The sequence below is a fragment of the Paroedura picta genome, chromosome 4 (assembly GCF_049243985.1).
Source record: "Paroedura picta isolate Pp20150507F chromosome 4, Ppicta_v3.0, whole genome shotgun sequence".
Taxonomy (NCBI): domain Eukaryota; kingdom Metazoa; phylum Chordata; class Lepidosauria; order Squamata; family Gekkonidae; genus Paroedura; species Paroedura picta.
This window is the reverse complement of record NC_135372.1, coordinates 80115151-80138239: the sequence shown is the minus strand read 5'-3', so window position 1 is coordinate 80138239 and position 23089 is coordinate 80115151. Positions and strand designations below refer to the sequence as shown.

At 41.4% G+C, this 23089-nt stretch overlaps 3 protein-coding genes across 10 annotated transcripts in view; 1 reads left to right on the top strand and 2 right to left on the bottom strand.

Annotated features, from left to right (window-relative positions):
* Nucleotides 1-1890: 1890 nt before the first annotated feature.
* Nucleotides 1891-18681, bottom strand: TTC4 (tetratricopeptide repeat domain 4). Its single transcript, XM_077333625.1, has 10 exons — nt 18300-18681; nt 17534-17651; nt 17136-17297; nt 14524-14601; nt 13427-13551; nt 13190-13276; nt 12864-13078; nt 11724-11805; nt 9751-9833; nt 1891-9080 (listed from the first exon to the last, which is right to left on the bottom strand). Exons 1-10 carry the CDS (start codon nt 18561-18563, stop codon nt 8978-8980), a joined length of 1317 nt encoding a protein of 438 aa, XP_077189740.1. The 5' UTR covers nt 18564-18681; the 3' UTR covers nt 1891-8977.
* On the top strand, nt 5278-7897 carry LOC143835644 (transmembrane protein 205-like). Its single transcript, XM_077333626.1, has 3 exons — nt 5278-5438; nt 5865-6028; nt 6907-7897. Exons 1-3 carry the CDS (start codon nt 5339-5341, stop codon nt 7201-7203), a joined length of 561 nt encoding a protein of 186 aa, XP_077189741.1. The 5' UTR covers nt 5278-5338; the 3' UTR covers nt 7204-7897.
* A 1398-nt stretch (nt 18682-20079) lies between the features above and the next one.
* Nucleotides 20080-23089, bottom strand: part of MROH7 (maestro heat like repeat family member 7) — a 36570-nt gene continuing 33560 nt past the window's right edge. For 6 of the 8 annotated variants that reach the window (XM_077333616.1, XM_077333621.1, XM_077333617.1 and 3 more), the window contains 3 exons: nt 22408-22510; nt 21319-21381; nt 20080-20457 (listed from right to left, as the gene is read on the bottom strand). In XM_077333616.1, the coding sequence (XP_077189731.1) occupies nt 20219-20457; nt 21319-21381; nt 22408-22510 (405 nt within the window). In that variant the 3' untranslated portion in view covers nt 20080-20218. Of the gene's footprint in view, nt 20458-21318; nt 21382-22407; nt 22511-23089 lie in introns of those variants that run through there. The other 2 variants (XM_077333620.1, XR_013230286.1) reach the window with 2 other exon arrangements.

Here is a 23089-nt window from a genome sequence, read left to right as displayed (position 1 = left end):
ACATGTTTGTTTGTATGACAATATAACTAAGCCGTAGTCTTGAGTGTGGAAAAAGTGCAACACCATCCTCTAGTTGGAAAGAAATGCCCAAGTGCCTCTTTGAACTTGATTCAAAGCTTTTAAAATCCACAACTTCTTTCTTTCACCCAGCTTTAACCCACATTGGCCATTGGGGGGGGGGGTGAGGTGACATGACCATATATGGTCATATCATCTGATTAATTTTTAACAAATTAGAAGAAGAAGAAGAAGAGTTGGTTCTTATATGCCGCTTTTCCCTACCCGAAGGAGGCTCAAAGCAGCTTACAGTCGCCTTCCATTCCTCTCCCCACAACAGACACCCTGTGGGGTGGGTGAGGCTGAGAGAGCCCTGATATCACTGCCCGGTCAGAACAGTTTTATCAGTGCCGTGGCGAGCCCAAGGTCACCCAGCTGGCTGCATGTGGGGGAGTGGAGAATCGAACCCGGCATGCCAGATTAGAAGTCCGCACTCCTAACCACTACACCAAACATACACACACACACAATTCTCCCACCCATTCTGGAAATCCTTCCAGAGCTGTCATGAAACCTTGGTTGAGAAAGCTTGATGTAGAACAACAAGATTTAAACACATTGAATACCTTGTAACAGCTAGCAGCAATATAGGATAATATCATTAAAAACCCTTACAGATACACAACGGTAAAATCAGTATAACATTCTAAAAACATCAGTATCAAAAATTGGAAGCCAAAAAATATGAAAACTAGAGAAGTAACCATAAAGTTATAGAACTTTCTGATACTCTCATACAGGGGAAGTTGCCTGGTATTTGGCTTATCAGGTTGTTTGCCTGCAATAGGTATCCTTCAAAGGTGACTTCTAGATTATGTGGCATTGATTGCCACAAATGGATATTTGATGGATGATAAAGTTGCATTTCTGAAAAGAAGTTGAGAATTATTTGCTGACAGTGGTGATGTTTGGCTCATTGCCGCTTGAGTAGGAATAGCTTTTTGTACTAAGTGGAGCCAATTCATACCTTTCCTTGAGATACTGTTTTCCAATTACAAGATGTCTATTGACTCCCATTTAGATGAGTACTTCTGCAAACAGAACCTTATTAAGTTTAAATATTTGCAGAGGCTAACAGAGCTGTTCATAAAACATCAGCCACAGGCTGAAATCCTTTCTAGCTTGGTAGTATGTCTCTGGATTTTAGGTATGCGTTAGAATGAATAAATTCAACACATTATGATAAAACTGTAGAGTCTTGATTCTTAAGTAGCTTTTGAATCAAACGTTTTGATGTATTGATCGTTAAAAAAACTGGCATGATAGTTATGTATTTGAACAACTGTCCTCGAGTGTAACTGGATTGATTCTTGGATGAGAAATATAATTTAAAATGGTTTTATTGAAGCCTACATTACAGATTTTTCTCTTTTCAGCCTTATATAAATTATACATGTTCTGATTTCCCTGTGAAATAAACAAGTTATTTGGTCTCACAAATTGACGAGTATCTTCTACACATTGTGTCCATTTCTTCAGTTTGTGACAAACCACACCTTGTCTGCTGCAAATGCTGGTAATTTTTCAAGAATAGGCTAGTGTGATCTTAGCTACAATTTGTGTTTGTAGCACAGGAGTCTGCTGGGGCTTTGGGAAGGCAGAGCTTTGCTTCTGCCTCTTTTCCACTGAGAGCTGGCTGGCTGGATAATTTGGAGAACTTCTCTATGGTTATGCTGAAAGAGGAAGTAAAGAGCCTCACAATTAACTATAGCTTCCAAACTGTTTATTTATCCTTCTCATTTGAAGTTTTCATTATTAGATTGGCTGAGCTTCCCCCACTTATAACTAGTGATTAGTTATAAAAACCTCACATACCATGAATTCTTTTCTACACTTCTCACTCCAAACTTTCTTCTCAGATGCTCTAATTTTGTGTTTAGATTTCTGGTTGGTTCCATATTTCTACAAAGTCCTATTGAATTGTCAATAGGTCATACCACCCTGTTGATTATATTGATTTACTTACTGTATGTAATCTGCCTTGAGTCCCAGAAAGGTAGACTGCAAACAGTGTAAATAAATGTTTGAATTAGATGCATTTATTCCTGGCCACTTCAAATTGGCTACCAACTGCAGCCAAAACATAGGGAGGGTGTCAGTTAGGAACAGCAGTGAAATTTCTGGGGATAGGAAATGGGGGTGAAGATTTGGGAGAAGGAAATTGCTATTTCCAAACATCTCTACAGTTTATTAAGAAAGCATCAATATCAAGATTTAGAAAAAGAAAATACCATTGTCCACAGATCTGGTAAATTGTTTACCTGGAACTTAAATAGGTACCGCTATAGCTAGAAATGGGCACTGTGCTTGCCTTATACTTTCAGAGTTTGGCAAAAAACAAACAAGTTTTTTTGTGGCTCCTTAGAGTAAAAAAGATTCACTGCTCATCTGACAGTCTTCCATGGGTGCCACCTTGAAGATGAGTATGGTCAACAATGCCCTTTCACGGAGATTTTTTTAACTGATAACGTCTGATCACTCGAACTCTCATGAGACGCTCTGTTACTGCATACTCTACACAGAAATGGAAAATCTAACAAACGCACAGATGTTTTATTTGTTAAACAAAGGCAACGTAGAGATACTGAAAGTAGTCAAAAAGATTGAAAATGAAATTCAAGACACCAGGAAAGAGCTCTCAGACAGAATCAACGGTTTGAAGAAAACAGCTGATGAAAACACAAATCAGCTGGCAACACACCAAACGAGAATCCAATGTCTGGAAGTTAAACAACAGGGGTGGGAGAGAACTCTGGAAGTAGAACTCAAAGCTAGGAGCATTAAAATTAAAGACGTCTCAGAAGAATTTGGGAAAACAGACCTAAGGAAGGAAATCACAAAAAGCCCGGAAGACTACTTAGAGGAGGAAGAGATTCGGATTGATAAAGTATACAGAGTCTATTCAAAGGCGACTGCACGCAAGAAGCAACCAAGAGACATTGTTATGGGCCCTGACAGTAAGGCTGCTAGAAATACTCTACACAGAAACCATCAGGCGATACCGCTGAGTTTGGTGGATCAAGAAACACAAATACTTCAAGACCTGCTAGCAGATACATCATGGAAAAGAGCACAATTCCATCTTCTGTGACCACCTGAAGAATGTGATGAACAGTGGAGCATTTACTTGGCTTTTCATGGGAAAGACAGCAGTAACTCTTAGGTTAGGGCCAACATACGAAGGGAACTGACTTTATATTACTTAAGATAATAATAGATTATACTCTCATATGTATCAACAATTACTTTGCTAAGAAAGACGGCAATAACTTTTACGTTAGGACTAATATGCGATGGGAACTGAATATGTATGTTATAAGAGGATGGCAAACTATACTTTCACATGTATCAGTAATTATTTGGCTAGCTGGTTGTTTCTTTTTCTTTTTAACTTATGCGATGGGAAATGAGTATTTACTTTTTAAGACAAGAACGGATTGTGCTTTTACATGTGTCAGTGATTATTCTGACAGCTGGTTGTTTCTTTTTTTTTCTTCTATCTTTCTGTAAATGCTTATATATAATTTTAAAAAAACAATGCCCTTTCACACATATTATCTGTGTTGACTCCCATCTTGCAGAGTGGTCTGCCTATGGTGGTCAGGAAGACTTAACAGACTTCTGTCTTTTGGCAGAACTTATAATACAGAAACATCCCAGGAGCCCTAGTTAGTCCTTGGAGGACGGGAGACCACCCAGGAATTCCAGGGTCACTGGAAGGCAACGGCAAATGACCTCCAGTAGTTTCTTGCCTTGAAAACCCTTCACTGTTGACTGCAACTTGACAGCACTTTACACACACAATCCCATACTCTGGTTTCTCTTCAGATCCCACACAATAACATTTCATTGTCAGATATGCTTTTTATATATTTTATAATTCGCCTTGAGTCTGAATGTAGGCAATAAAGGAAGTAAACTGGCCTGGATTTCTGGAGATGTGACCCGCCTTCATTGTATATTACAAAAACCATAGCTACCACTCTGACAATAAACCAGGGTTTCTCAACCCAGGTTTCTTGATGGCCCTGAAAGGGTTTCCCAAATGGGTGGAAGTTAATTAATTGTAAAAATATTTTAAACATTTGTTAAATGTTTATCAGGTGATTGACCGTATATGGTCATGTCAACCCACTCCCTCCCAATATGGCCAATGTTGGGTCTGGGTGGGGAAGGGGAGGGGCCCCAAGTGGGCATATACACACAGCTATGCTTCCCAATTACGTTCTGCATGAACGTGCCACTCCTGGGGTTTCTTGAAGCCTGAAGAATGTTTCAGGGGTTTCTCAATGGTAAAAAAAAGTTGAGAAAGGCTGGTATAGAGACACTTTCAGTGATAACGTCTAATAGTTTGAATAAATACTATTTCCCTCCATTGAGCACTTGTACTAAAGTATGCAGGTTACATTCCAGACAATCATCGGTTAATGTCTTGTGGAAGCTAATGGTTCTAGATGAGCCTTTCTCAACTTTTTTACCATTAAGAACACCTTGAAACATTCTTCAGGCTTACCCCAGAAGTGACACAATGGAACAGAATATGGTTGGGAAACATAGCTGTGTACATGCCCACCTGGGACCCCTCCCCTTCACACCTCCTCCAGGCCCATCATTGGCCATTTTGGGAGGGGTGGATGGGTTAACATGATGATATATGGTCATATCACCTGATAAATGTTTTAACAGATTTTAAAACATATATCAACATTAACTCCCACCCATTCAAGAAACCCTCTGAACGCTGTCGAGAATCCACAGGGTTTCACAAAACCCTGGTTGAGAAAGCCTGCTCTATATAGAATCAGAGTTGGAAGGGACCTCCAGGTTCATCTAGTCCAACCCCCTGCAAAATGCAGGAAACTCACAATTACCTGTCCATGCACAGTGACTCCAATTCTATGCCAATGATATTGGCTTAAATCTCTTTAAAAAAACATAAATGTGGCTATTCCTGTTCCTGGGCATGCATGTTCACAGATATATGAAAGGGGATTTCTTTAGGGAGACTAGAGTCTGAATTTTGCTGTATAGAATTAGAAATGTTTCATTCCCTCAAAACATCCAAGAAGGGATTTGCAACCCTTGGGCACTTATACCTCTAGGAAACTATGTTACTGGTATCCCCCCTCCCCATGTGAAGTATCATTTAAAGCAACAATGACTTTCTTGTGCCTTTTCAGTATAAATTGGTGGAGGAATAGAGCGCAACCTGAGCAGCCTCCCACAGTGAGACTGGGCCAAAGAATCTTGAGCTGCAAGTGACCATCTGCCGCGGAGGGCCATGTCTGCAGATGCCAGTCCCTCAACTGTAGTGAAAACACTTCATTTGGTTTTCCTGTCAACTTCCTGGGGAATGCAGATCTGGGTCACTTTTATATCTAGTAGGTTGGACTCCATTCTTACCCTTTCCCCATGGGCCTCATAGATAAAAACTCAGAGGCAAAACTGATTAAAGGGCTTTCTCAGAATGAACTATGTCCAGACTTTCAAAGTGTTTGGAGAAACGGCGCTGCTGTGAAATATACAGTCCATGTATGACATTGAGGGGATGGCTGAATAAACTATGGATTGATGAAGTTAGAATGGAGGGTCTATATTTCCTGATAGCAAGAGAGTTCAGATAGGTAAGAATATGTGAAGGTAGAAGTATGGCATGGCAATCCTTTGGGTACTATGTAATCAAAAACTTAAGGAAGCTCAGTTTCTGCCATGAGTTTGGAGACAAATTAGGGAAACCCTGTGTATATTCGCTTATTCTGTAACCAAGACCTTTTAGGGAAACCCTGTGTATGTGGTTTCTTTTTCAGGCTTCGTGATGGGCAGCAATCTCCCACCACACACATTGGGCTTCATTCAGAGTCGCCTCTTCCCATATTACTACCACATTGGTTCTGCTTGTGCTTTCATCAACCTGACCATCTTTGCTATGTGTCACCCCAGCGAGCTGCTCAGTGAGGAAGAATCCATGCAGGTAGCAAGTTCCCTATTAAAGTGTTCGGTTCTAACCACATTGTGAGTATATTAATACACCTGCTGTAATGCGCTGTTACTCTTGCTCTGCTCAGCAGAGGTTTGGTGGCTTCTTTTTGCAATGGCATGGAGCAATTAACTCTGAAGCATCATCAGCATAAATCCTGACTAAAATCACAATGATAGGAGTCATCCATTCATTCAAGGATTGCTAAACTTTTGAGAAAGGGTAGTGACTGCTTTGGGGGGCAGGGTCAGTGGCCAAATGACCACCACAGGAAGACGCAAAATGTCTGGAGGTTCCCGGGCAAGTGTCCGCACCCTCTGGCATGAGCACTTTCAGCGGCCACAAAGACGACCCTTCCTGGGATCTTCTGAAGCACCTCCTGCTCTGAGGAACTGGAAGAAAAGATCCAGGATTTGCTTTTTGTTTAGGGAAGAGATATAATTTGCTTTCAATTTCCAAACAAAGGGGAGGGGTTGCTCTTCATGCAGCTATGACAAGAAGTTGCCAGATTGCCCAGAGACAGAGCATCTGTGTTTATGGGCAAGCCCAGGGCACATGCCTCTCCCTGACAGGCTGGACTTATTGCTAGTCACCCAGTCTGGGGGTTTTCGCTTCTTATCTGTTCTTTGTCCCAAAGATACAAAGAAGAAAGCAAGCGCCAGGAAACTCATTAATGGGTGTTATATTAGGGAATCACTGCATCAGCTTATTGTGTGGCTACTTAACAATGCAGGAACGGAGGGCAGCTGGCCAGTTGCTACTGCTAGCAATAAAGCCAAATAATTCTGAAGGAAGACAGTTTGCCTAGTTGAAAACAAATGGTTTACACTGTTGACAAAAATAATCACAACTTAACTGCTTTTCCTTTCCAGATCACTGTCTTCTTCGTTTGTGTCTCAGTTGCTGCCCTAAATGCACAATGGTTCGGGCAAGTGACTTCAGATATTATGGCTGAAATGCATCTGATAGAGCAAAGCTATGGTCTAGGAGATGTTGGTTTGTCCTTAAACAAATCAGTCGTACAACTGCGAGAACTGGATTCTGCCTACAAGGAGTTGAGTCATAAACTGAAAATCTACCACGGCTTCTCTTCACTCTGTAATCTGTGCTGCATGGCTTGTAATGGCTTGAGTCTCTACTATATGGCTGCTCATCTTTCAACACTATAATCCTATGGGCCACACACCCACACAATAACTCAGGCTCTGCAGGAGGATGCAGTTAAGAACTATGAAAATATGGACTACAGTAGTTTAATCCAAATTGCATACAACAATTGAAGAACACTGAGATCACCACATTCTTGGCATTCTTTGCCACAGAAATCTCTGAATAATCATTTTCTGGAAATCCCTCTACTAGCTGCCTTTTTACTATAACTCTAGTTTCTAGTGGATGTTATAAATCTAGTGGATGTCCATCACTACTACTGAACAGGCTACTTGTTTATGAAAGTTCAACAACCTAGAAAAACCAGAACTGATCAAGGAACAGTTTTGCCTTCATAAGTAAATGTATAGAACAGATACAGCCTTTGCAGAGTGATAATTATTGTATGAAAATGCCATAATGAAAGAGATCTTTTCCTTTGTCCCTTAAAGTTATGTTTTGAAATAATTACAGCCCAGTTCCTCACCTAACTACAATTTAATAAGCTATGTTTACTATACGATGAGAAAAAATGTATTATGTATCTTCTGTAGAGGTGGATGGTCTTCCTATCCGAAAGGTGGTTTCTACTATAGCAGGGACTGGAATACAGCCTTACTAGTTTGGAAGCTAAATACAGTTACAGTAATGACTGCAAAGCTGTTTCCAGATGCAAGCATCTTATATTAAAATTACTGGGTTTTTTTTAAATTCTCTAACTGGATGAGTTTTAAATGTATCTAAAAATCTCTTTCAAGTCAAATAGGCCATAGGCTTCTAATTAGGTATACATAGGCATGAAAAATGTTTGCACAGTTTCACCAATAAGAAAAAAATTCTACATGTAAAGCAGACTTTAATGTTCTGTTTCTTTGAAGGGTCTGTATGTGACACCCCTGGAATCTGGCCTGGGAAAAAAACTAACATGCCTAGATAAGCTTTATTATGGATATTGACCATTCAGGGTAGTGTTGGCTGGTGTGATAAAATGCCTCTCTCCTCCCTCTACTACATAATTTACAGGATACAGCTGCCCTATCAAATAAAGTTGGCTATCTCAGATCTAGTTCCTGGTGTGCCCCTTTCCAGCAGGACATATCAGGGAATATCATATCAAAGCTGTGTATCCCAGCACTGTACTATAAGAAATATTTCAAGGTGGGAAAATGATCAATTTGTTAAAACGTACTGTTCAGGACAGGGCAGAACCTTTCAAATAAATCTCTCACAAACAAAAAGTGCTCGCCCTGATCCATCAAATAAGTACCACAGCTGCAGCACTTTACAAGGTGCCTTACTAATAAATATTACTTGCAAATAAAGTAGGTTATTAAAATGAGAGGTTACGGAAGCCAGTAAATGAATTAATAGGTACATATAAGACATAGATTTATTTCAGAAGGTATATTTTAAATGTTTAGATACAGCTATATAATTACCGATCGACACCTGTGGTTGGTCTGAAGGTATGCCATTATAAAATTAACAGAAATAGAGCACATTGAGCACCTTGAGAGAGAACCAGATTCTTCATCTGAAAATCAGGTAAGCACTCCTATATTGTAAAATGCAGAATTGTAATAAATGCTGATTCCGGTTTTGCAGCCTGGTTAATGCCTCATTAGACTTTCACATTCCTTCCTAGGAGACTGGCAGGACACGTTCTGGGCAACTGTCACTGTGATGGCAGAACAGTAGAGCACACAGGTACAAGATGTTCCCAGTATGGAAAGTTAACGGGAGGTTGTCACAGCATGGGCTGTTCTCGTTCTTTTTTAAGAAGTTCATATTCACTCACTTAAGCCAGTGAACTTTCTTCCCCAGAAAGTAGTGTTTAGAAAAAGGCGCACATTTTACTAAAACCAAAAAAGTAGGAGTCCCAGCTTTCACGAAGTATCTGTAAAAACAAAACAAAACATGAACAGTGGCTATCTTCTTCACTGTTCATCCAAAACTGAGACAGCCTTTTTATAATGGCTCTTTCTTGTGTATGTTTTGTAGACACTGAAGGTGTAATATTTGTTTTTTGCTTAATGGACGATATTACTGTTACCTCTTATGCCAGATCAGTAGCCTGCTTTGTAATCTTAAGACAGATACAACTTCATATGAATGTGTCAATTAATAAGCAACCTCAGTAGGAAGATGAGTGAGTGCCCTGGTATGGAGAATCCTGAGGATCAACTAGGCACAACTGCACAAATTTCTTCTCCTTAACTTTAGTATCTGATTTGCAACCAAAAATGCAAGCCGCCTGCCAATACAGGGGCCATGCAGTTAGGTCACTGCCAGTCTAGAGCTGGCCCCACCGTGAGACAAACTGAGATGAATTAACTTACCTTTTAAATATGTTTACAATTTTGTTGTAATTTTTATGTATAAGAGGGCTTTCATATTCCCCATGACATACTTATTAACAGCAGGACCTGCTGAACCCAAATCAGAGAGTCCCCCTAGATAAAACAGCCCTCTGACTGAAGAGTCTGTGAGCTCTGATCCTTTGATACAGCACTCTTCTCACTTTGTCGATCAATGAGTGTTATGCAGATCTCAGTTCAGCATCTCACCTTTGGAGTTGCAATGCTTGCAACAATGTAGACTGGGTGCATATCTGGTATATCTCTTCTCTTTTTTCATCTTCATAATAAAGCTATGCAAAGTCACGTGGAGAGGGAAAAAAAGATTACTACTTTATGGCTTGTTGAGATTTTCATCCGGGTCAGTGGAACATCTGCAACTTCACTTGTTTTGGGTAGCATGCTGTTTGAAATAATCTTAGCAATGACTAGTAACAGCATTAGTTTGTCACTGCTGTTGGTTTGAGGGATCTGATACTAAACCAGCAGAACGGTGATGATTTGGGAATAGCTATAGTGATTTGATTTTTGACATATTGTCACATACTCTTTTGTAGACAGTCCCCAAGATAAATGGAATACATGCTGAAAGGATTTTCCAGACATAGCTTTGTTTAAAAGAATTATCTGTGTCGAGCAGAAAGTCTAACACATAACAGAACTCCCGGGTGAAATGCCACTGCTAAAAGTCGCTCATTAAAATATTTATACCCTACTTTCCTTCCAAACTAAAGTGGGAACCAAGAGACACGATTACAAAAGTGAAAGCAATAATGCAGTAGTTTAACAATAAGCCCAAGCAAGTATAAATATAAGCAGCATAAAATCTTCATGGCTGTAACTAAGAACCATCTTTGCCTCTAGAGATGCCAAGCATACTTGCCTCTTAGGAGGCCCTGAAATCTCTCTTGAACTGTTCATCTCTACAGGCTGTCCAAAAGTAGACTAGGAGCCTTGCTTATTTGCTCTAAGAAGCTATTCTATTTCCTAAATCCTACTACTGAGAAGGTTCTCACCCAAGCAGTAGCCAAGCATGGCATCCTGGGAGAGGTGACAGAGAGCAGGTGGTGAGAAGAACCGTGCTCTGGTAGGGATTAATATAGGGAGAGAGGATTCATCAGGTCTGTTGGCCCTAGGATGTAAAGAGCTTGAAATGTTAGACCCAGCGTCCCTGATGCCGGAAACATATCTGTAACCAATCCCAAAATGTGTACCACCTCTGGGAACATAGGATCTAGCAGCCAGCCTGTTACTAAACAGACTGCTGCATGCTGAAGCTATGGAAGTTTTCAGACTAGGCTCCATTTATAGAACATTATAGTAGTTGGGCCTTGAGGGTACTGTAGCATGAATCACTGTGGCCACGTCAGCTGACTTGAGACTGGGGTTGGGTAAGTTCTGAAATTCATACAGAGCTGATAACCCCTCCCCCCCCCAAAAAATAAAATAAAATAAAATAAAGCAAGCTCAATCCATCAACCATGGAAAGAGCAAGGTCATCTACCAGCCTTGCCAACCAGCATCACTAGAGAACAAGGGGCATATTCCTGTCTCCGAGGCACACTTCTTACGTACTAATGGGCAATGTTCTAATATGAAATGTTCTCAACAGACAATTCTTGCTTCTTCCTATTTTGCTGAATGACCACTAAAGCTTGGGAACAATTTTTTAAAAGACCCAGTTCTACAAGGAGCTCTACCAAGTGCTATTATTAAAGCTGAATCACAGCCAAACATCAGAAGCATATTTCTGGAATGTTCTCCAGAGTACCTCCTTCCAATGCTGATATTTTTGACAGCAGAAACACAGCGATAACAAAGTAGCAGTTTCCTGACTCAATTTAGCAGTTACTCATGCCGTGATGCTGTCCTTGCAATCACGACTATAACATTAATAAAATCAAGTGCCATTAATATGTCTGGCATAGTATAAACATAGAACTTAGGCCACATCCTTTCCTAGAAAAGCTAGATCTACCTAAGAGAATATAAGGAGTAAAAAGGGCTACACAATACGAGGCTGAAGTTAAACTCACATTTCTAACAATGAGAAGAACTTCAGTTTCTGTGATAAGTTAAACTGAAAGTGTCCTTTTTATAACAGACTCAGGATACTTTCTAAACCATTTATTTTCAAACACAAAACAGATAAGTGCCAATTTCAAGCAGGTGCAGCTTCCTACCTCTAAATCTCTAGGATAATATTTTCTTTCTGAATCCCACGGAGGTAGCTCTTCAAACATGACCATTAAATGGTCAATAAATCTGAAAGAGATGACACATCGTGTTAATCTCCTATAGTCACATCCTAACCCACCATCGGTATTATGTTAACACTTTAGCAACTAGTCACACAGAATTCAAGGCATATTACTATAAACCAGGGGTAGTCAAACTACGGCCCTCCAGATGTCCATGGACTACAATTCCCATGAGAATTGTAGCCCATGGACATCTGAAGGGCTGCAGTTTGACTACCCCTGCTATAAACATTCAAATAAACCAAACTTTATAAAAAATGCCATGGTATTTATATTCTTGAATTTTAATAGATATATTCAGGTTAAGACTGCAAAGCCATTCTCCTTTAGTTGAGATTAATTAATCTAAAATAGCAGCTCTCCTATTGCTCTGTCCCTACAGTCACTATTGTGGATGAAAAGCACACCATATAAACACATGTTCAGTTACTACAAAAATGCTCAGATCATATTTAGGTCATCTCCTGGCCCACCTCTCATCCCACTACCATATTCCCTGCTCCACTGTCATACTATTCCCACTCATCAACCCATGCCATTTTGTAGAATAACTAGTAAAACCCTAAGCTTGACACTAGCTTATGTACCACAGGTCTCCATGGAGACATTAAGTACACCTGGCCAAATGTTGAACTAGGGGGTAAAATTCCGCACTAGAGGAACAGAAACCTAGTTTCATATGCCCAGGGCTGACTCAGTGGTGGCACTACCGCTTGTAGGGATACCAGGATGGAACTACTTATTTTTTAAAAAATGTATGCTACTTTTCCATCTGATTAGAGTCCAAGAGGCAGTGCAGTGCATAAAAACAATTTTTTAAAACAAAATGAACAATACAGTTAAAATTACAAATAATTCAATTAAACAATTACATAGTGCTCTGCCAAGGCAATCTGATGCCCTGTGCTTTTCCTTCAGGTTAGGGTATGAGCTATATCTGTCAGCCACACAGAGGCAGTGCATTTCCCATCGCAGCGGCTCGGAAAAGAGGAAACATGCCGTAAAGTGCTCTTTTGATGATGAGACAACCTGAGACAACCTTTTAATTAAACACAAACAAACCTGGATTCCTCATGAAAAGCAGAGATTAAATCACTTTGCCCATGCTCAGGATACAAGAACAACACTGGCCAGGAAAGGCTGCCATTTTCGTCTAGACAGACCTTGGAACCAGTTGCACTCTGGGAGCTAAATCCATCTAGAGACATCTCTGCCAGACTTGCTGATATTACATTTTCATTCTCAGAAGGTGCAGGCAACAGTTTGATATTGCGATCCTACATCAGAAGCATGAAAAGGGGGAACACACACACACACTTTAGACTAAAATACATTTGCATGCATTAAGGAGTGCTGATTTCAAACGGTAATGTTAAAAATAAAGCTACCTTGATAGCTTTGAATACAGCATCTTTTTGAGCCTGTTCCTTCTTCTCCTGAAATCTGGCTTTTCTCAGATCTCTATCTTCTGTACGCTACAAGACAGGCAAAATGACATTATAACTGTGAAAAGTCATTGACCACACCTCCATCCCAGTCCTGGCCTCAAAAGCACTGCTGAAATGGGGTGCAAATAGTTTACAATAATCAGATCTATAGTGGGGTTTCCCCCGCCACCTTCTAACCTTTAGCCGGTCAGCTTTAGCCATTGTTTCTAGAAGTTTCTTTTCATTTGGATCTATTCTCAGTCCTTCCTCACACCATGTCATGGCATCAGAAAAATGCTTGAGTTCCAAATGGCATAGAGCTCCTGGGAAAAGTAACAGATCAAAAACATTTAGCATACAGCAGAATTTGCACACATATCAGCAAGACACAACACATGCATGTGAGCTGTCACCTTCCCAGTGAGAAGAAGATCCCTGCCCCCCTCTTTAGACACAAATAAACCCTATGTCAAGCCTCAGGCACCTGCAAGGTCAAAACACACACACACATATGTGGGATGAAGGAGACGTGGTGTGAGGAATGGAATTAGCGGAGACTATTCCATTTTCTTATACCCAATGTGTTTAAATCAGGCTTATTAAGTAGGCAAACAGTGGTCAGGTTATTTATACTGGTCAATATTTTCAGGATCCAAGTGCATTACCTGGAAATGTGACAGCCATCACAAAGACAGTGTGGACAAATTACTTTTGTCACTGACCCATTCTAAGTAACACCTGCACCAGGTTCCGATGCTTCAGCTTCTCTGCCTTCTGTTCACCAAAAAGAGGCACTACTCTTATATTAAATTTTATATTTTGTTTACTTATTTGTAGCCTGCCTTTCTCACTCATACTCAAGGTGGATTACAGAGTAAAGAATATGTCATAACATTCGGAAAGCTGCTCTTTTGTAAAGCTTCCTGCCCACTATTTCTTGCACTGTTAAACAATATTTCATGCTATCACTGGTATAAGTAGCATCATGAAGAGTAGAGGAGCTAGTTTTTATACCCTGCTTTTCTTTACCCTAAGAAGTCTCAAAGTGGCCTACAATTTCCTTCCCTCCCTCTCTCCACTAGAGGCACCTTGTAAGGCAGGTGGGACTGAAAAAGTTCTGAGAGAACTGTAACTGGCCCAAGGTCACCCAGCAGACTTCATGTGGAAGAACAAGGATCCAAACCTGATTCTCCAGAGTCCGCTGCTCTTAACCACAACACCATGTTGGCTTTCAGTAGCTTCTTAAAAGTCACTGTTTACCATTCATCACCATTTTACCTTGCAGACTGTCTCACCTCTTATTATTGCTTTGAGGTGGTTGGGTTTGAACTTTCTTGCTGCAATAGCATCACTGAGAGCCGAGCGAAAGTTCCCTAAACAAAACACAACAAGAAAATGTGGTTCACTACATTGTATTTTTAAAAGTTCTATCTATACAGGGAGGAGGTATCAGGGCAAGATTATTTCCTAAGAAAAATTAGACTAAACTATCACTAAATAGGATGGAGTCAAATGTGTGACAATGGTCATTCAATTTAAGACAGCAATAAAAGGTGAAGGTAAAACTACACAGATGATATGGGATTCACCAAACAATTCCTATTCTACTAAAATTACTTGGAATATTTTATATTATATTTTTGTATTTTAAAGTTATTTTTGATGCTGTTTCAGTGTGTCATCTGGCTTCTTTGCAGACTGTTGTAATTTAAGGTGACCAGATTGCCCCACTTTTGGAGGCACATCTGGAGGCACCTGGCAAATTGTACTTACGTTGAAATTAATATTATTTTTGCGTTCTATGAAACTTTTTGTTGCTCCATATCGACCAAATTTTTAATCAAGAACCCCCCCAGTCAATGGTGTCCCGCTTTACCAATGTTAAAATCTGGTCACCTTATTGTAATTGTTCATTCCCCTGCATCAACAATAAACCATACTAAAAGTTATTTATCCCTTTAAAAGCTGATCAACAAGATTCCCTTGTTTTAGTTATCTACATTAGCTTCTTAAGAAAATCTCTCCCTGCATATAGTAGACTGAATTCTCACTCTTGGAACGTATTAGTAAATATATCTGATCATAGACTGTAAGTATAGATACATGAAATGTTGCCAGTTTGCACCAGCGTGTCCATCAATATCTGTATCCTGTTTTTGATACTCCACTGCTTTCAATACCCCCAATTAGCTGTGCATGCAACTGAAAGCAACAAGTTATCAGGAGACCATCCAAAATGGAATATGAATTTGAATGTACATCCTATATAACTAGGATGAGGGGCAGGAAGTCAGGCCATGAGTCAAAGGATGCTTAAAAGGGACTGTAGCTCAGTGGTAGAGCTTCTGTTTGGCATAGAGAAGGTGCCAAGTTAAATTCTGTAAGGACAAGGTAGTAGGTGATATGAAAGACCTTTACTTGAAACCCATGAGAGCTGCTGCCAGTCTGAGTAGACAATAGTAACTTTGATGGACCAGTGGACTGAGTCAACATAAGGCAGCTCAATATGTTCAAGTTCAATCGCTCCCCTTGGCCAGTCTTTTAAGCTTTAAGGATTGGTTGCTGCCCGATGAACTCTTCTTTTTCATACTGACTGACTGACTGTATGTATGTATTTATATACTGCCCTCTCAGAATGGGTCAGGGCAGCAAGGGTACCAAGAAGTGCATAATATAGCTGCTAGCTGGCAGAATTTCTCTTGTCTGTCATCAAGCTAGATTCATTTAAACTCAGGCAATGAAATTTCCTTATATTTAAAATATGAAGGAAGAGAGTCCCCTTAGGGAAGAAAGCTTGAACCTGTGCACTTTTCATGACTGTTTTGTTTCCCTGCTTTTGGGCCTCAGGCTGAAAGAAAGTCTCTAGAGACTATTCAGACTCTGCCAGCTATGCCTTTGTACCTCAAAGCTATATTTGTATGCAGCATAAGGGCAACACACACACACACACAGAGTCTATGCCAACTTTTACGAGTTGGAATCATTTGTTTTAAAACACAATTTTCATGCATCTTTCATGCAAGAAACCCCTGTCTGGCATAACCTCTCCTCCATTTCCTGTACATAGGATTCTCAATGGCTGTAATAGGGGGAATTACTTTATCACAAGGACGAACAAATGGTGGCCCAAAAGTCAATTTTATTAGGCCTCCAGCAGCACTGCTGAAATTTAATATATAATAGCCATGTTCATTATTTCAACTGTAAGAGAACTGTTTTCAAATCATAAGAGGCCATACTTGAACTTTAAAATTAAAGTTGTACGGAATACTATGATTCAGCACATGTGCTACGTGACTTGAAGACCTTTACTGCTATATATTCATGTTTTATTATGGAGTCTGAACAGCTGTTTATGCTTTAATGGGTTTCTCACTATCGCTATCTGGAGAGCACAATGGCCCCTGACAACACAGAAGTTGAACATTTTGCTAGGTGCTTTTTTACATTTTGGATTTAAATTTTTTTTTAAATGTGTACTGTCTTTTTAAAAAAATAGATATGTTAATGTTAATAAATAAAATAATGAATAATTAAGCGGCCATTCCAGGCTGACACAGCCAGTGCTGCACCGTGGGGAGGGGAGGGGAGGCGCGGGCGCTGGTGCGTCAGTTGGTGCACACACACAGGCGTGGAGCTCCACACCTGCGTGTGCGCGCTGGGTTGTGCACCGGTGCCCATGCCTCCCCCCCACCCGAGGCACGGCACTGGCTGCATCGGCCTGGAACGGCCACCCACAACCCTATTTTTCATATTTATCTCTTCAGATATGGATACTTAGCAGGTCCTTGGAAATTCTTGCTTGTTTTAAAAGTATTTCAAAATATATTTGTGACCACAAATAAAGAGGGTGGAATTTTGATTTTTTTTGCTACGCATGAAGACAACATTTAATATAGTACATTACCCAAATAAAACTGGGCTGTGGCTCTGTTAGTATGAAGCACTGCATTCAATTCATAGTCACTACATTTTTTGTTTAGTCCTTCTGTATATGATATCACAGCCTTTTTATAATCCTTTTCCTTGAAGTAATCATTGCCCTCATTCTTATAGGTCTTTGCTTGCTCTGTCCAAAAAGAGAGAGACAAAGAAACATCGTAGAAAAGCAATAACTAGAAGGTTTCTCCATTCACCCATTTTAATAGATGCAAAATCAAATGACTACTAAAATGAGGATACCAAGTTAACCACAACAGTTAAACAAGAATATACTTGGATTTTGGGTTAAAATTCTGAAGAACATTACAAATTCTACCCCTTGTATACAATATATTGTAGACAAAGCAAAACTTTTAAAAGTACCTTCAAGAGTTTTCTCTTCATCAAAAATGATAGACTGGAGGCATGCCAGGTCAGGATTCTGCTTAGGATCTATTTCAGATGGGGCCGCCTTCATGAACATGGGAATCTTCTCAAATTCCTGCCAACAGGAAAAATGTAAGCCACTAATAACTCAGTGCAATTGTTCAAGTCCTTGTTACAACAGCCTTCCAATGCAATGACATTTATCAAATGCAGGCAGCTCAAGTTAGCAGAGGGAAGGAGATAATCCAGAACTTACTTTTACACTCTATACCCCTCATTTGAATGATCAGAAGAGTCTGATCGTTTCCCCCTTCACTACACATTTAATTTTGCCCTTAGTTCTTTCTACGGCCTTCACTTTGGGAAGGCAACTGTCAAGGCAACTAACTGCAGGATTATTATTCCTCCTTAATACTTTTTCAGCATTAGGGCCAGACAACACCTCCAAACGCACCGCTTCTGGCTCAGAACCTATGTCAATTGGCAACGTCGGTAAAGTTCTTTACGCCTATATTGGCGGCAACACAACTTGGCACGACGGACAAGTCTGCCCGTCTTGTGGCACCGCGCGGGAAGCGGGCTGGGAGCTCGTGGGAAGCCCCCGAATGTGTTCCCGGCAGGGCTCACACGGGAACGGGGACTGCCACTACCTGCCGCCAACTAGCCACGCGGCACTCGCCCGCCTGAAGCTTCTCCGCGGTGCAGCCGCCCGCCCCCTCCTCGCGAGGGCTGGGAAGGAGGGTCGCCTCTCCCCGAAGCCCACCTCCTCCCAGCTCTCCGGGCTGAAGGCCCCCGCGTAGCGCTCGGGGCCCCGGAACTTGTCCAGGAAGGCCTCCATGTCTGCCTCGCGCTCTCCCCCGCTCTCCGCCATCGCGCCTGCGCCTCCCCGGCCAGCCGCTGCCGCTCCGCCCTTCCGGAGGCGGGGCCGACGCAGACAGCTGCCGAAGGCAAGCCAAGCCTCCCTCCGCACGGGCCGCGGTCTGCGGAGGCTCCTCGGGCCGCCATTAGCCCAAAACAAGCAGGGCATTTCTGGCTCCACGAAGATGATGAGGGCGGGAGGGCGGCGCCGTGGGCAAGCCCCAACTACATCTTCGGCTGAAACCGCCCGGAGTAGGTTGAGAGCTTAGCTTGGAGATCCGCCGTCAGAGCGCGCTACAAACACTTGACAGAGACTCGCGGGCTGTCTGCATATAGAACCACGTGTGTTCTTGTGTCTCCTGGAAGTTAACTGACCCGCCTCACAGGGTTGTCATGTGGATAAAATGGCGGGCGGGAGAATGAAGCGGTAGGTACCTTTGAGTTCCCAGGAGGATTGTATCTTTGTGGACCGCTGAGAAGAGACAGCGCTTCATGGCAGAGGTTCAGTTAATTACTCTCGCCATTCCTCATCTGAGGAGACATCTGGCCATCAACCTCCGATTCTGACTTTTCCTTTATTATGTTCTCCCCTCCCCAAAAATAAACCCAAACAAATATTAACCTTATAACCTAAGCTAGTAATTCTTGTTTGGTCCTTGCATCTATTAAACATCTTCATTGTGTTGTAAGCCAATTTATTGCTCACCCTCTGCAAGAGATACGCATGGACTGGTAATTCCATTTCCATTGTATCTGAAGTATGCAAGCACACAAAAGCTTTTAGCTAGGTAAATCCTTTGACAGTGTACTTATTTGCAATTTTTGGCTCTGTGTCTGTTTCTTAGGTGGTGTAGTTTAATAAATCTTAATTAAAAAAATTATTAACAATTCCTTGGAAGTTAGCCATCCCCATTCATTATAAGGTGGGGGGAAGTGTTGTCAAGTTATAGCTGTCTTATGGTGACCCTCTTAGGGAATTTTTTCTCAACTTTTTACCATTGAGAAAACCCAGAAACAGTCTTCAGACTTTGAGAAACCCCAGAAGTGGAGCAATCATCCAGAATATGGTTGGGAAGCAGAGCTGTGCATACATCCACCTGGGGCCTCTCCCCTTTCCAGGCCCATCACTGGCCATTCTGGGAGGGGAGGGTGGGTCGGCCATATTATGGTCATATCATCCGATAAATATTTAACACATTTTAAAATAGATTTTAAAAAACCTCCTTCCCATTTGGGAAACCCTTCAGGACTGTCAAGAAACCTGAGGGGTTCAGAGCAGTTTGCTGCTGCCTTACTCCACATCACAACCCTGATATTCCAGGGAGGAATCCCATCCAAATACTAGCCAGGGCTGACCCTGCTTAGCTTCTGAGAGGTGACAAGATCAGGTTAGTTTGGGCTATGTAGGTCAGGGCATCTGTTGCATGGATGCACACAAAAAGCAGCAGCAGCAGCAGCAGCAGGGGGGGAGGAGGAGACAAATGAAGAGTAGCCTGTCCCCCTTCATCCTATCCCCTGCCCCTACCTACTGCAAGCCACCTTTTCTGTCTGGTACATGGAATGTCATCTTATTGACCTCTGAAAAGGGATCTGTAGTACCGTCATACAACAGCTATGAAAATGTTGGTAAAAGGCTCTGGTCTCGCATAAGAAAGCCCAACATTATGTGTTTTGTCAGGGACGTGTGTTATTTTATAGTGCACTAAATAGGAAACTGGTGATTCTTTTTTGTGGATTTGTTTCATGTTTGCTGAATTTCAGTGCAAGAAAAATGTCCACAGTCCTTTTTGAAGAGCCGCATGCCAAGTTTCCTCTCACCAGATGTTAATTCTTATTGGCTGATTTCCAGAGACCAATGACAGCAAAAAGATTGGCTGAGCCGCTCCCTGTAGCAGTGGCACTGTGGTGCCTGGCATTCCTCATTGGCTTTTCACTGGCTGCTGTCATGTTGCTGTCATGTGGCCCATGCTCCTGTTTGGAGAGAACTGCAGAAACACGTTCATGGGCCTGCGCAGCAGCTATGCACACAGATTCCTCGGAGTCGTGCATCAGACATTCAAGAGCTGTATACGAAAGGAAATAATTAGCTCAAATATGATCAGGGACTCAGATCAGAATCACCATGAATTCAAAATATCACAATAAACATTATCTAGGAGGAGACTGAATATATTTTAAAGAATCACCTGTTACAGAAAATACTCCAAACTTCAATGGATGAATATACTGTATTTTTTGTGCCTCATTTAATCTACAAGAAGAGTTGGTTCTTATATACCACTTTTTTCTACCAGAAGGAGTCTCAGAGAATTTATAGCTCTCATTACAGTTCAGTGTTCTACAAAAACATTCTAGAATGTTTGTCTTTAGGGGAAACTGGCACCCTAACCTAAGTAAACAAAACTATGCATTCACTTACATTTCTGAAAGAATCTTGGAAGATAATTAAAGATATCTCTACATGGTACTATAATGTATCTTTGATCCTGGTGACTTATGTGAAACTATTCCGGTGCTTTAAATTAAGCGGTATTTTATAATATGTGCCCAACACACTACTGAAATATGTGTGGGACAGCTTGGCAAATCTTGTAGAAATGAGGGGCAAGTTTCTGATATTTGGCTGAGGTGTCCTGGGCTATAAAAATTCAAGGCAATGTAGGGACGGATCTAGAAGGTGGTCTTTACAAGTTTAACATAAATTCATCCAATTGTAAGTATGTTCAGGAACAAAGGTATGCAACCTGTCAAAGTGCAGCAGAATTTCTTAAAAGCAATCCCATGCAGAGTTACACCAGTCCACTGAAATGAATGGGTATAGACTAGAATAACTGTATAGGATCACACTAAGTTTTATTGCCTTTCCTTTGTGTTCTCTTTTACTAGTACTTGGCAATCTTAACACTTTTTCTCTCTTTACTTACAATTAATTATCACATTCAATTCTATCTCCCCTGCTCTGTAGTCCATGTGTAGTACCAGGAAACCTGAAACCACAACATAAGAAATAACTATCTTTGAGTCCTTGTTTAGTAGGAAGTGAATAGAGAACCCAAATTGTCTTTAATTTTAAGGGTGCTTTTAACCAAATTCCTAAATAAGTATGCTTAGGATTGCAAGACAAAAGGTATTCTCTAGAATTCTCTATTATCCAGTTTCCTAGGGAAGAGGGCATGCTGGAAGTTCTGTTTGCCAGTAGAATTTTGCTAATGATTTCAGTAAGCAAAAGCCATAGCAAAAAAGGATGGCTTTCAAGTGCATATGTGTATTTACACAGTGAAAAATTGGGAAGTCTAAAGACTCTTGATATAAACAGATAGTTGTAAAACATCTTTATGTCTGATTGTGCACAGGGCAGAAAGGCTGGGCTGCCAGCGGCAGGGCAGTGGGGCTACTCCCCGCGTACACACGACATCGCCGCCATCCCAGGCCCCTCCCGGTCCCAGCCCAAATCAGGGCCTCAGGTGGCCCACAGCAAGGGAACGAAGATTCTTCCATGCTCCTTGTCTTCCCACGGCAGCCAGCAGAGACCCAGCCGGGACAGGCCTGTGCGTAAGGGACACAGAATGACCTGCAGGGACACAAAATGCCCTGTTTGGCTTTGTGGTACTGCAGAACCAAACAGGGCATGTCTACACCCCCACAATGGTGGGATAGCAGCATGCTGCTATCTCACCATCCTGCAGTGAGATCTTCGTGCCTCCACCCACCCCTGCTGCCACTGTGAAGTACAGCAGACCTTTCCTGCCCTGGAGTTCTGTGTGCGCATGCACAATTCTGAGGCAGTCCATACGTGCCGGGGGATTTTGTCCCCTGTGTATACTTGGGGAAATGGCGGAGCATACTGCCCCGCCACTAGGAATTGTCGGTGGCCCAGCGTAGCTGCTGCCATGCCTAATCAGCCTGCGACTGTTTTCTAAGAGAAGCTGCTCTTTGCTTGGCAAGTGCAGAGAAGACAACTCCATTCTAGGAGAGCACAAGTATGGGGAAGGGCTATATTATTTTTCACTTACCTAGAAACATGACAGAAGCCTTTCTTATGGAAAGAATGCTACTTTCTGTGTGGAAAAGACCCTGATACAGAAACCTCTGGAGATTTCCCTCATGTTTCTGAACCTGAAAATTCAATAAATACATAACTGGACACAAAAACGTACTGAAATAAATTTCTTAACTATATACAGACCAGCAAAATTATTAAAACAACATAACTGTAATATGCTAATACATGATAATAGTACTATACTACCTCACCAGACTGTGGTAGGTATTATGTTCATGCGTGTAAAGTTCTCAAAGCAAAAAGGAAAAAATGCCAGGTAATAAGAAATAGATTCATTTTACAAAATACCTATGTGTTTCGCCATGCGGGCTTCCTCAGGGGAAATCAGAAAATGCACTTGGTGCTGGAACTATCCACAGGAAATGTAAAGTTCTCAGAATCGTTATGATTTTTTTTGTTGTTGTCTTGTCAACAGTTGACTTACAGCTACTCTGCAGGATTTTGAAGGCAAGAGTCGTTCAGAGGTGGTCTGCCTATCTCTGTGTCACAGCCAGTCTCCCGTCCGAGTACTGACCAGAGCTGACCCTACTTAGCTTTCAAATCTGATGAGATTGGCCTGGCTTGGAATCGCACTATATAAATACCATTATCATCACTGTTATTGGCTTTTAGGTAAATCTAGTCAAATAATT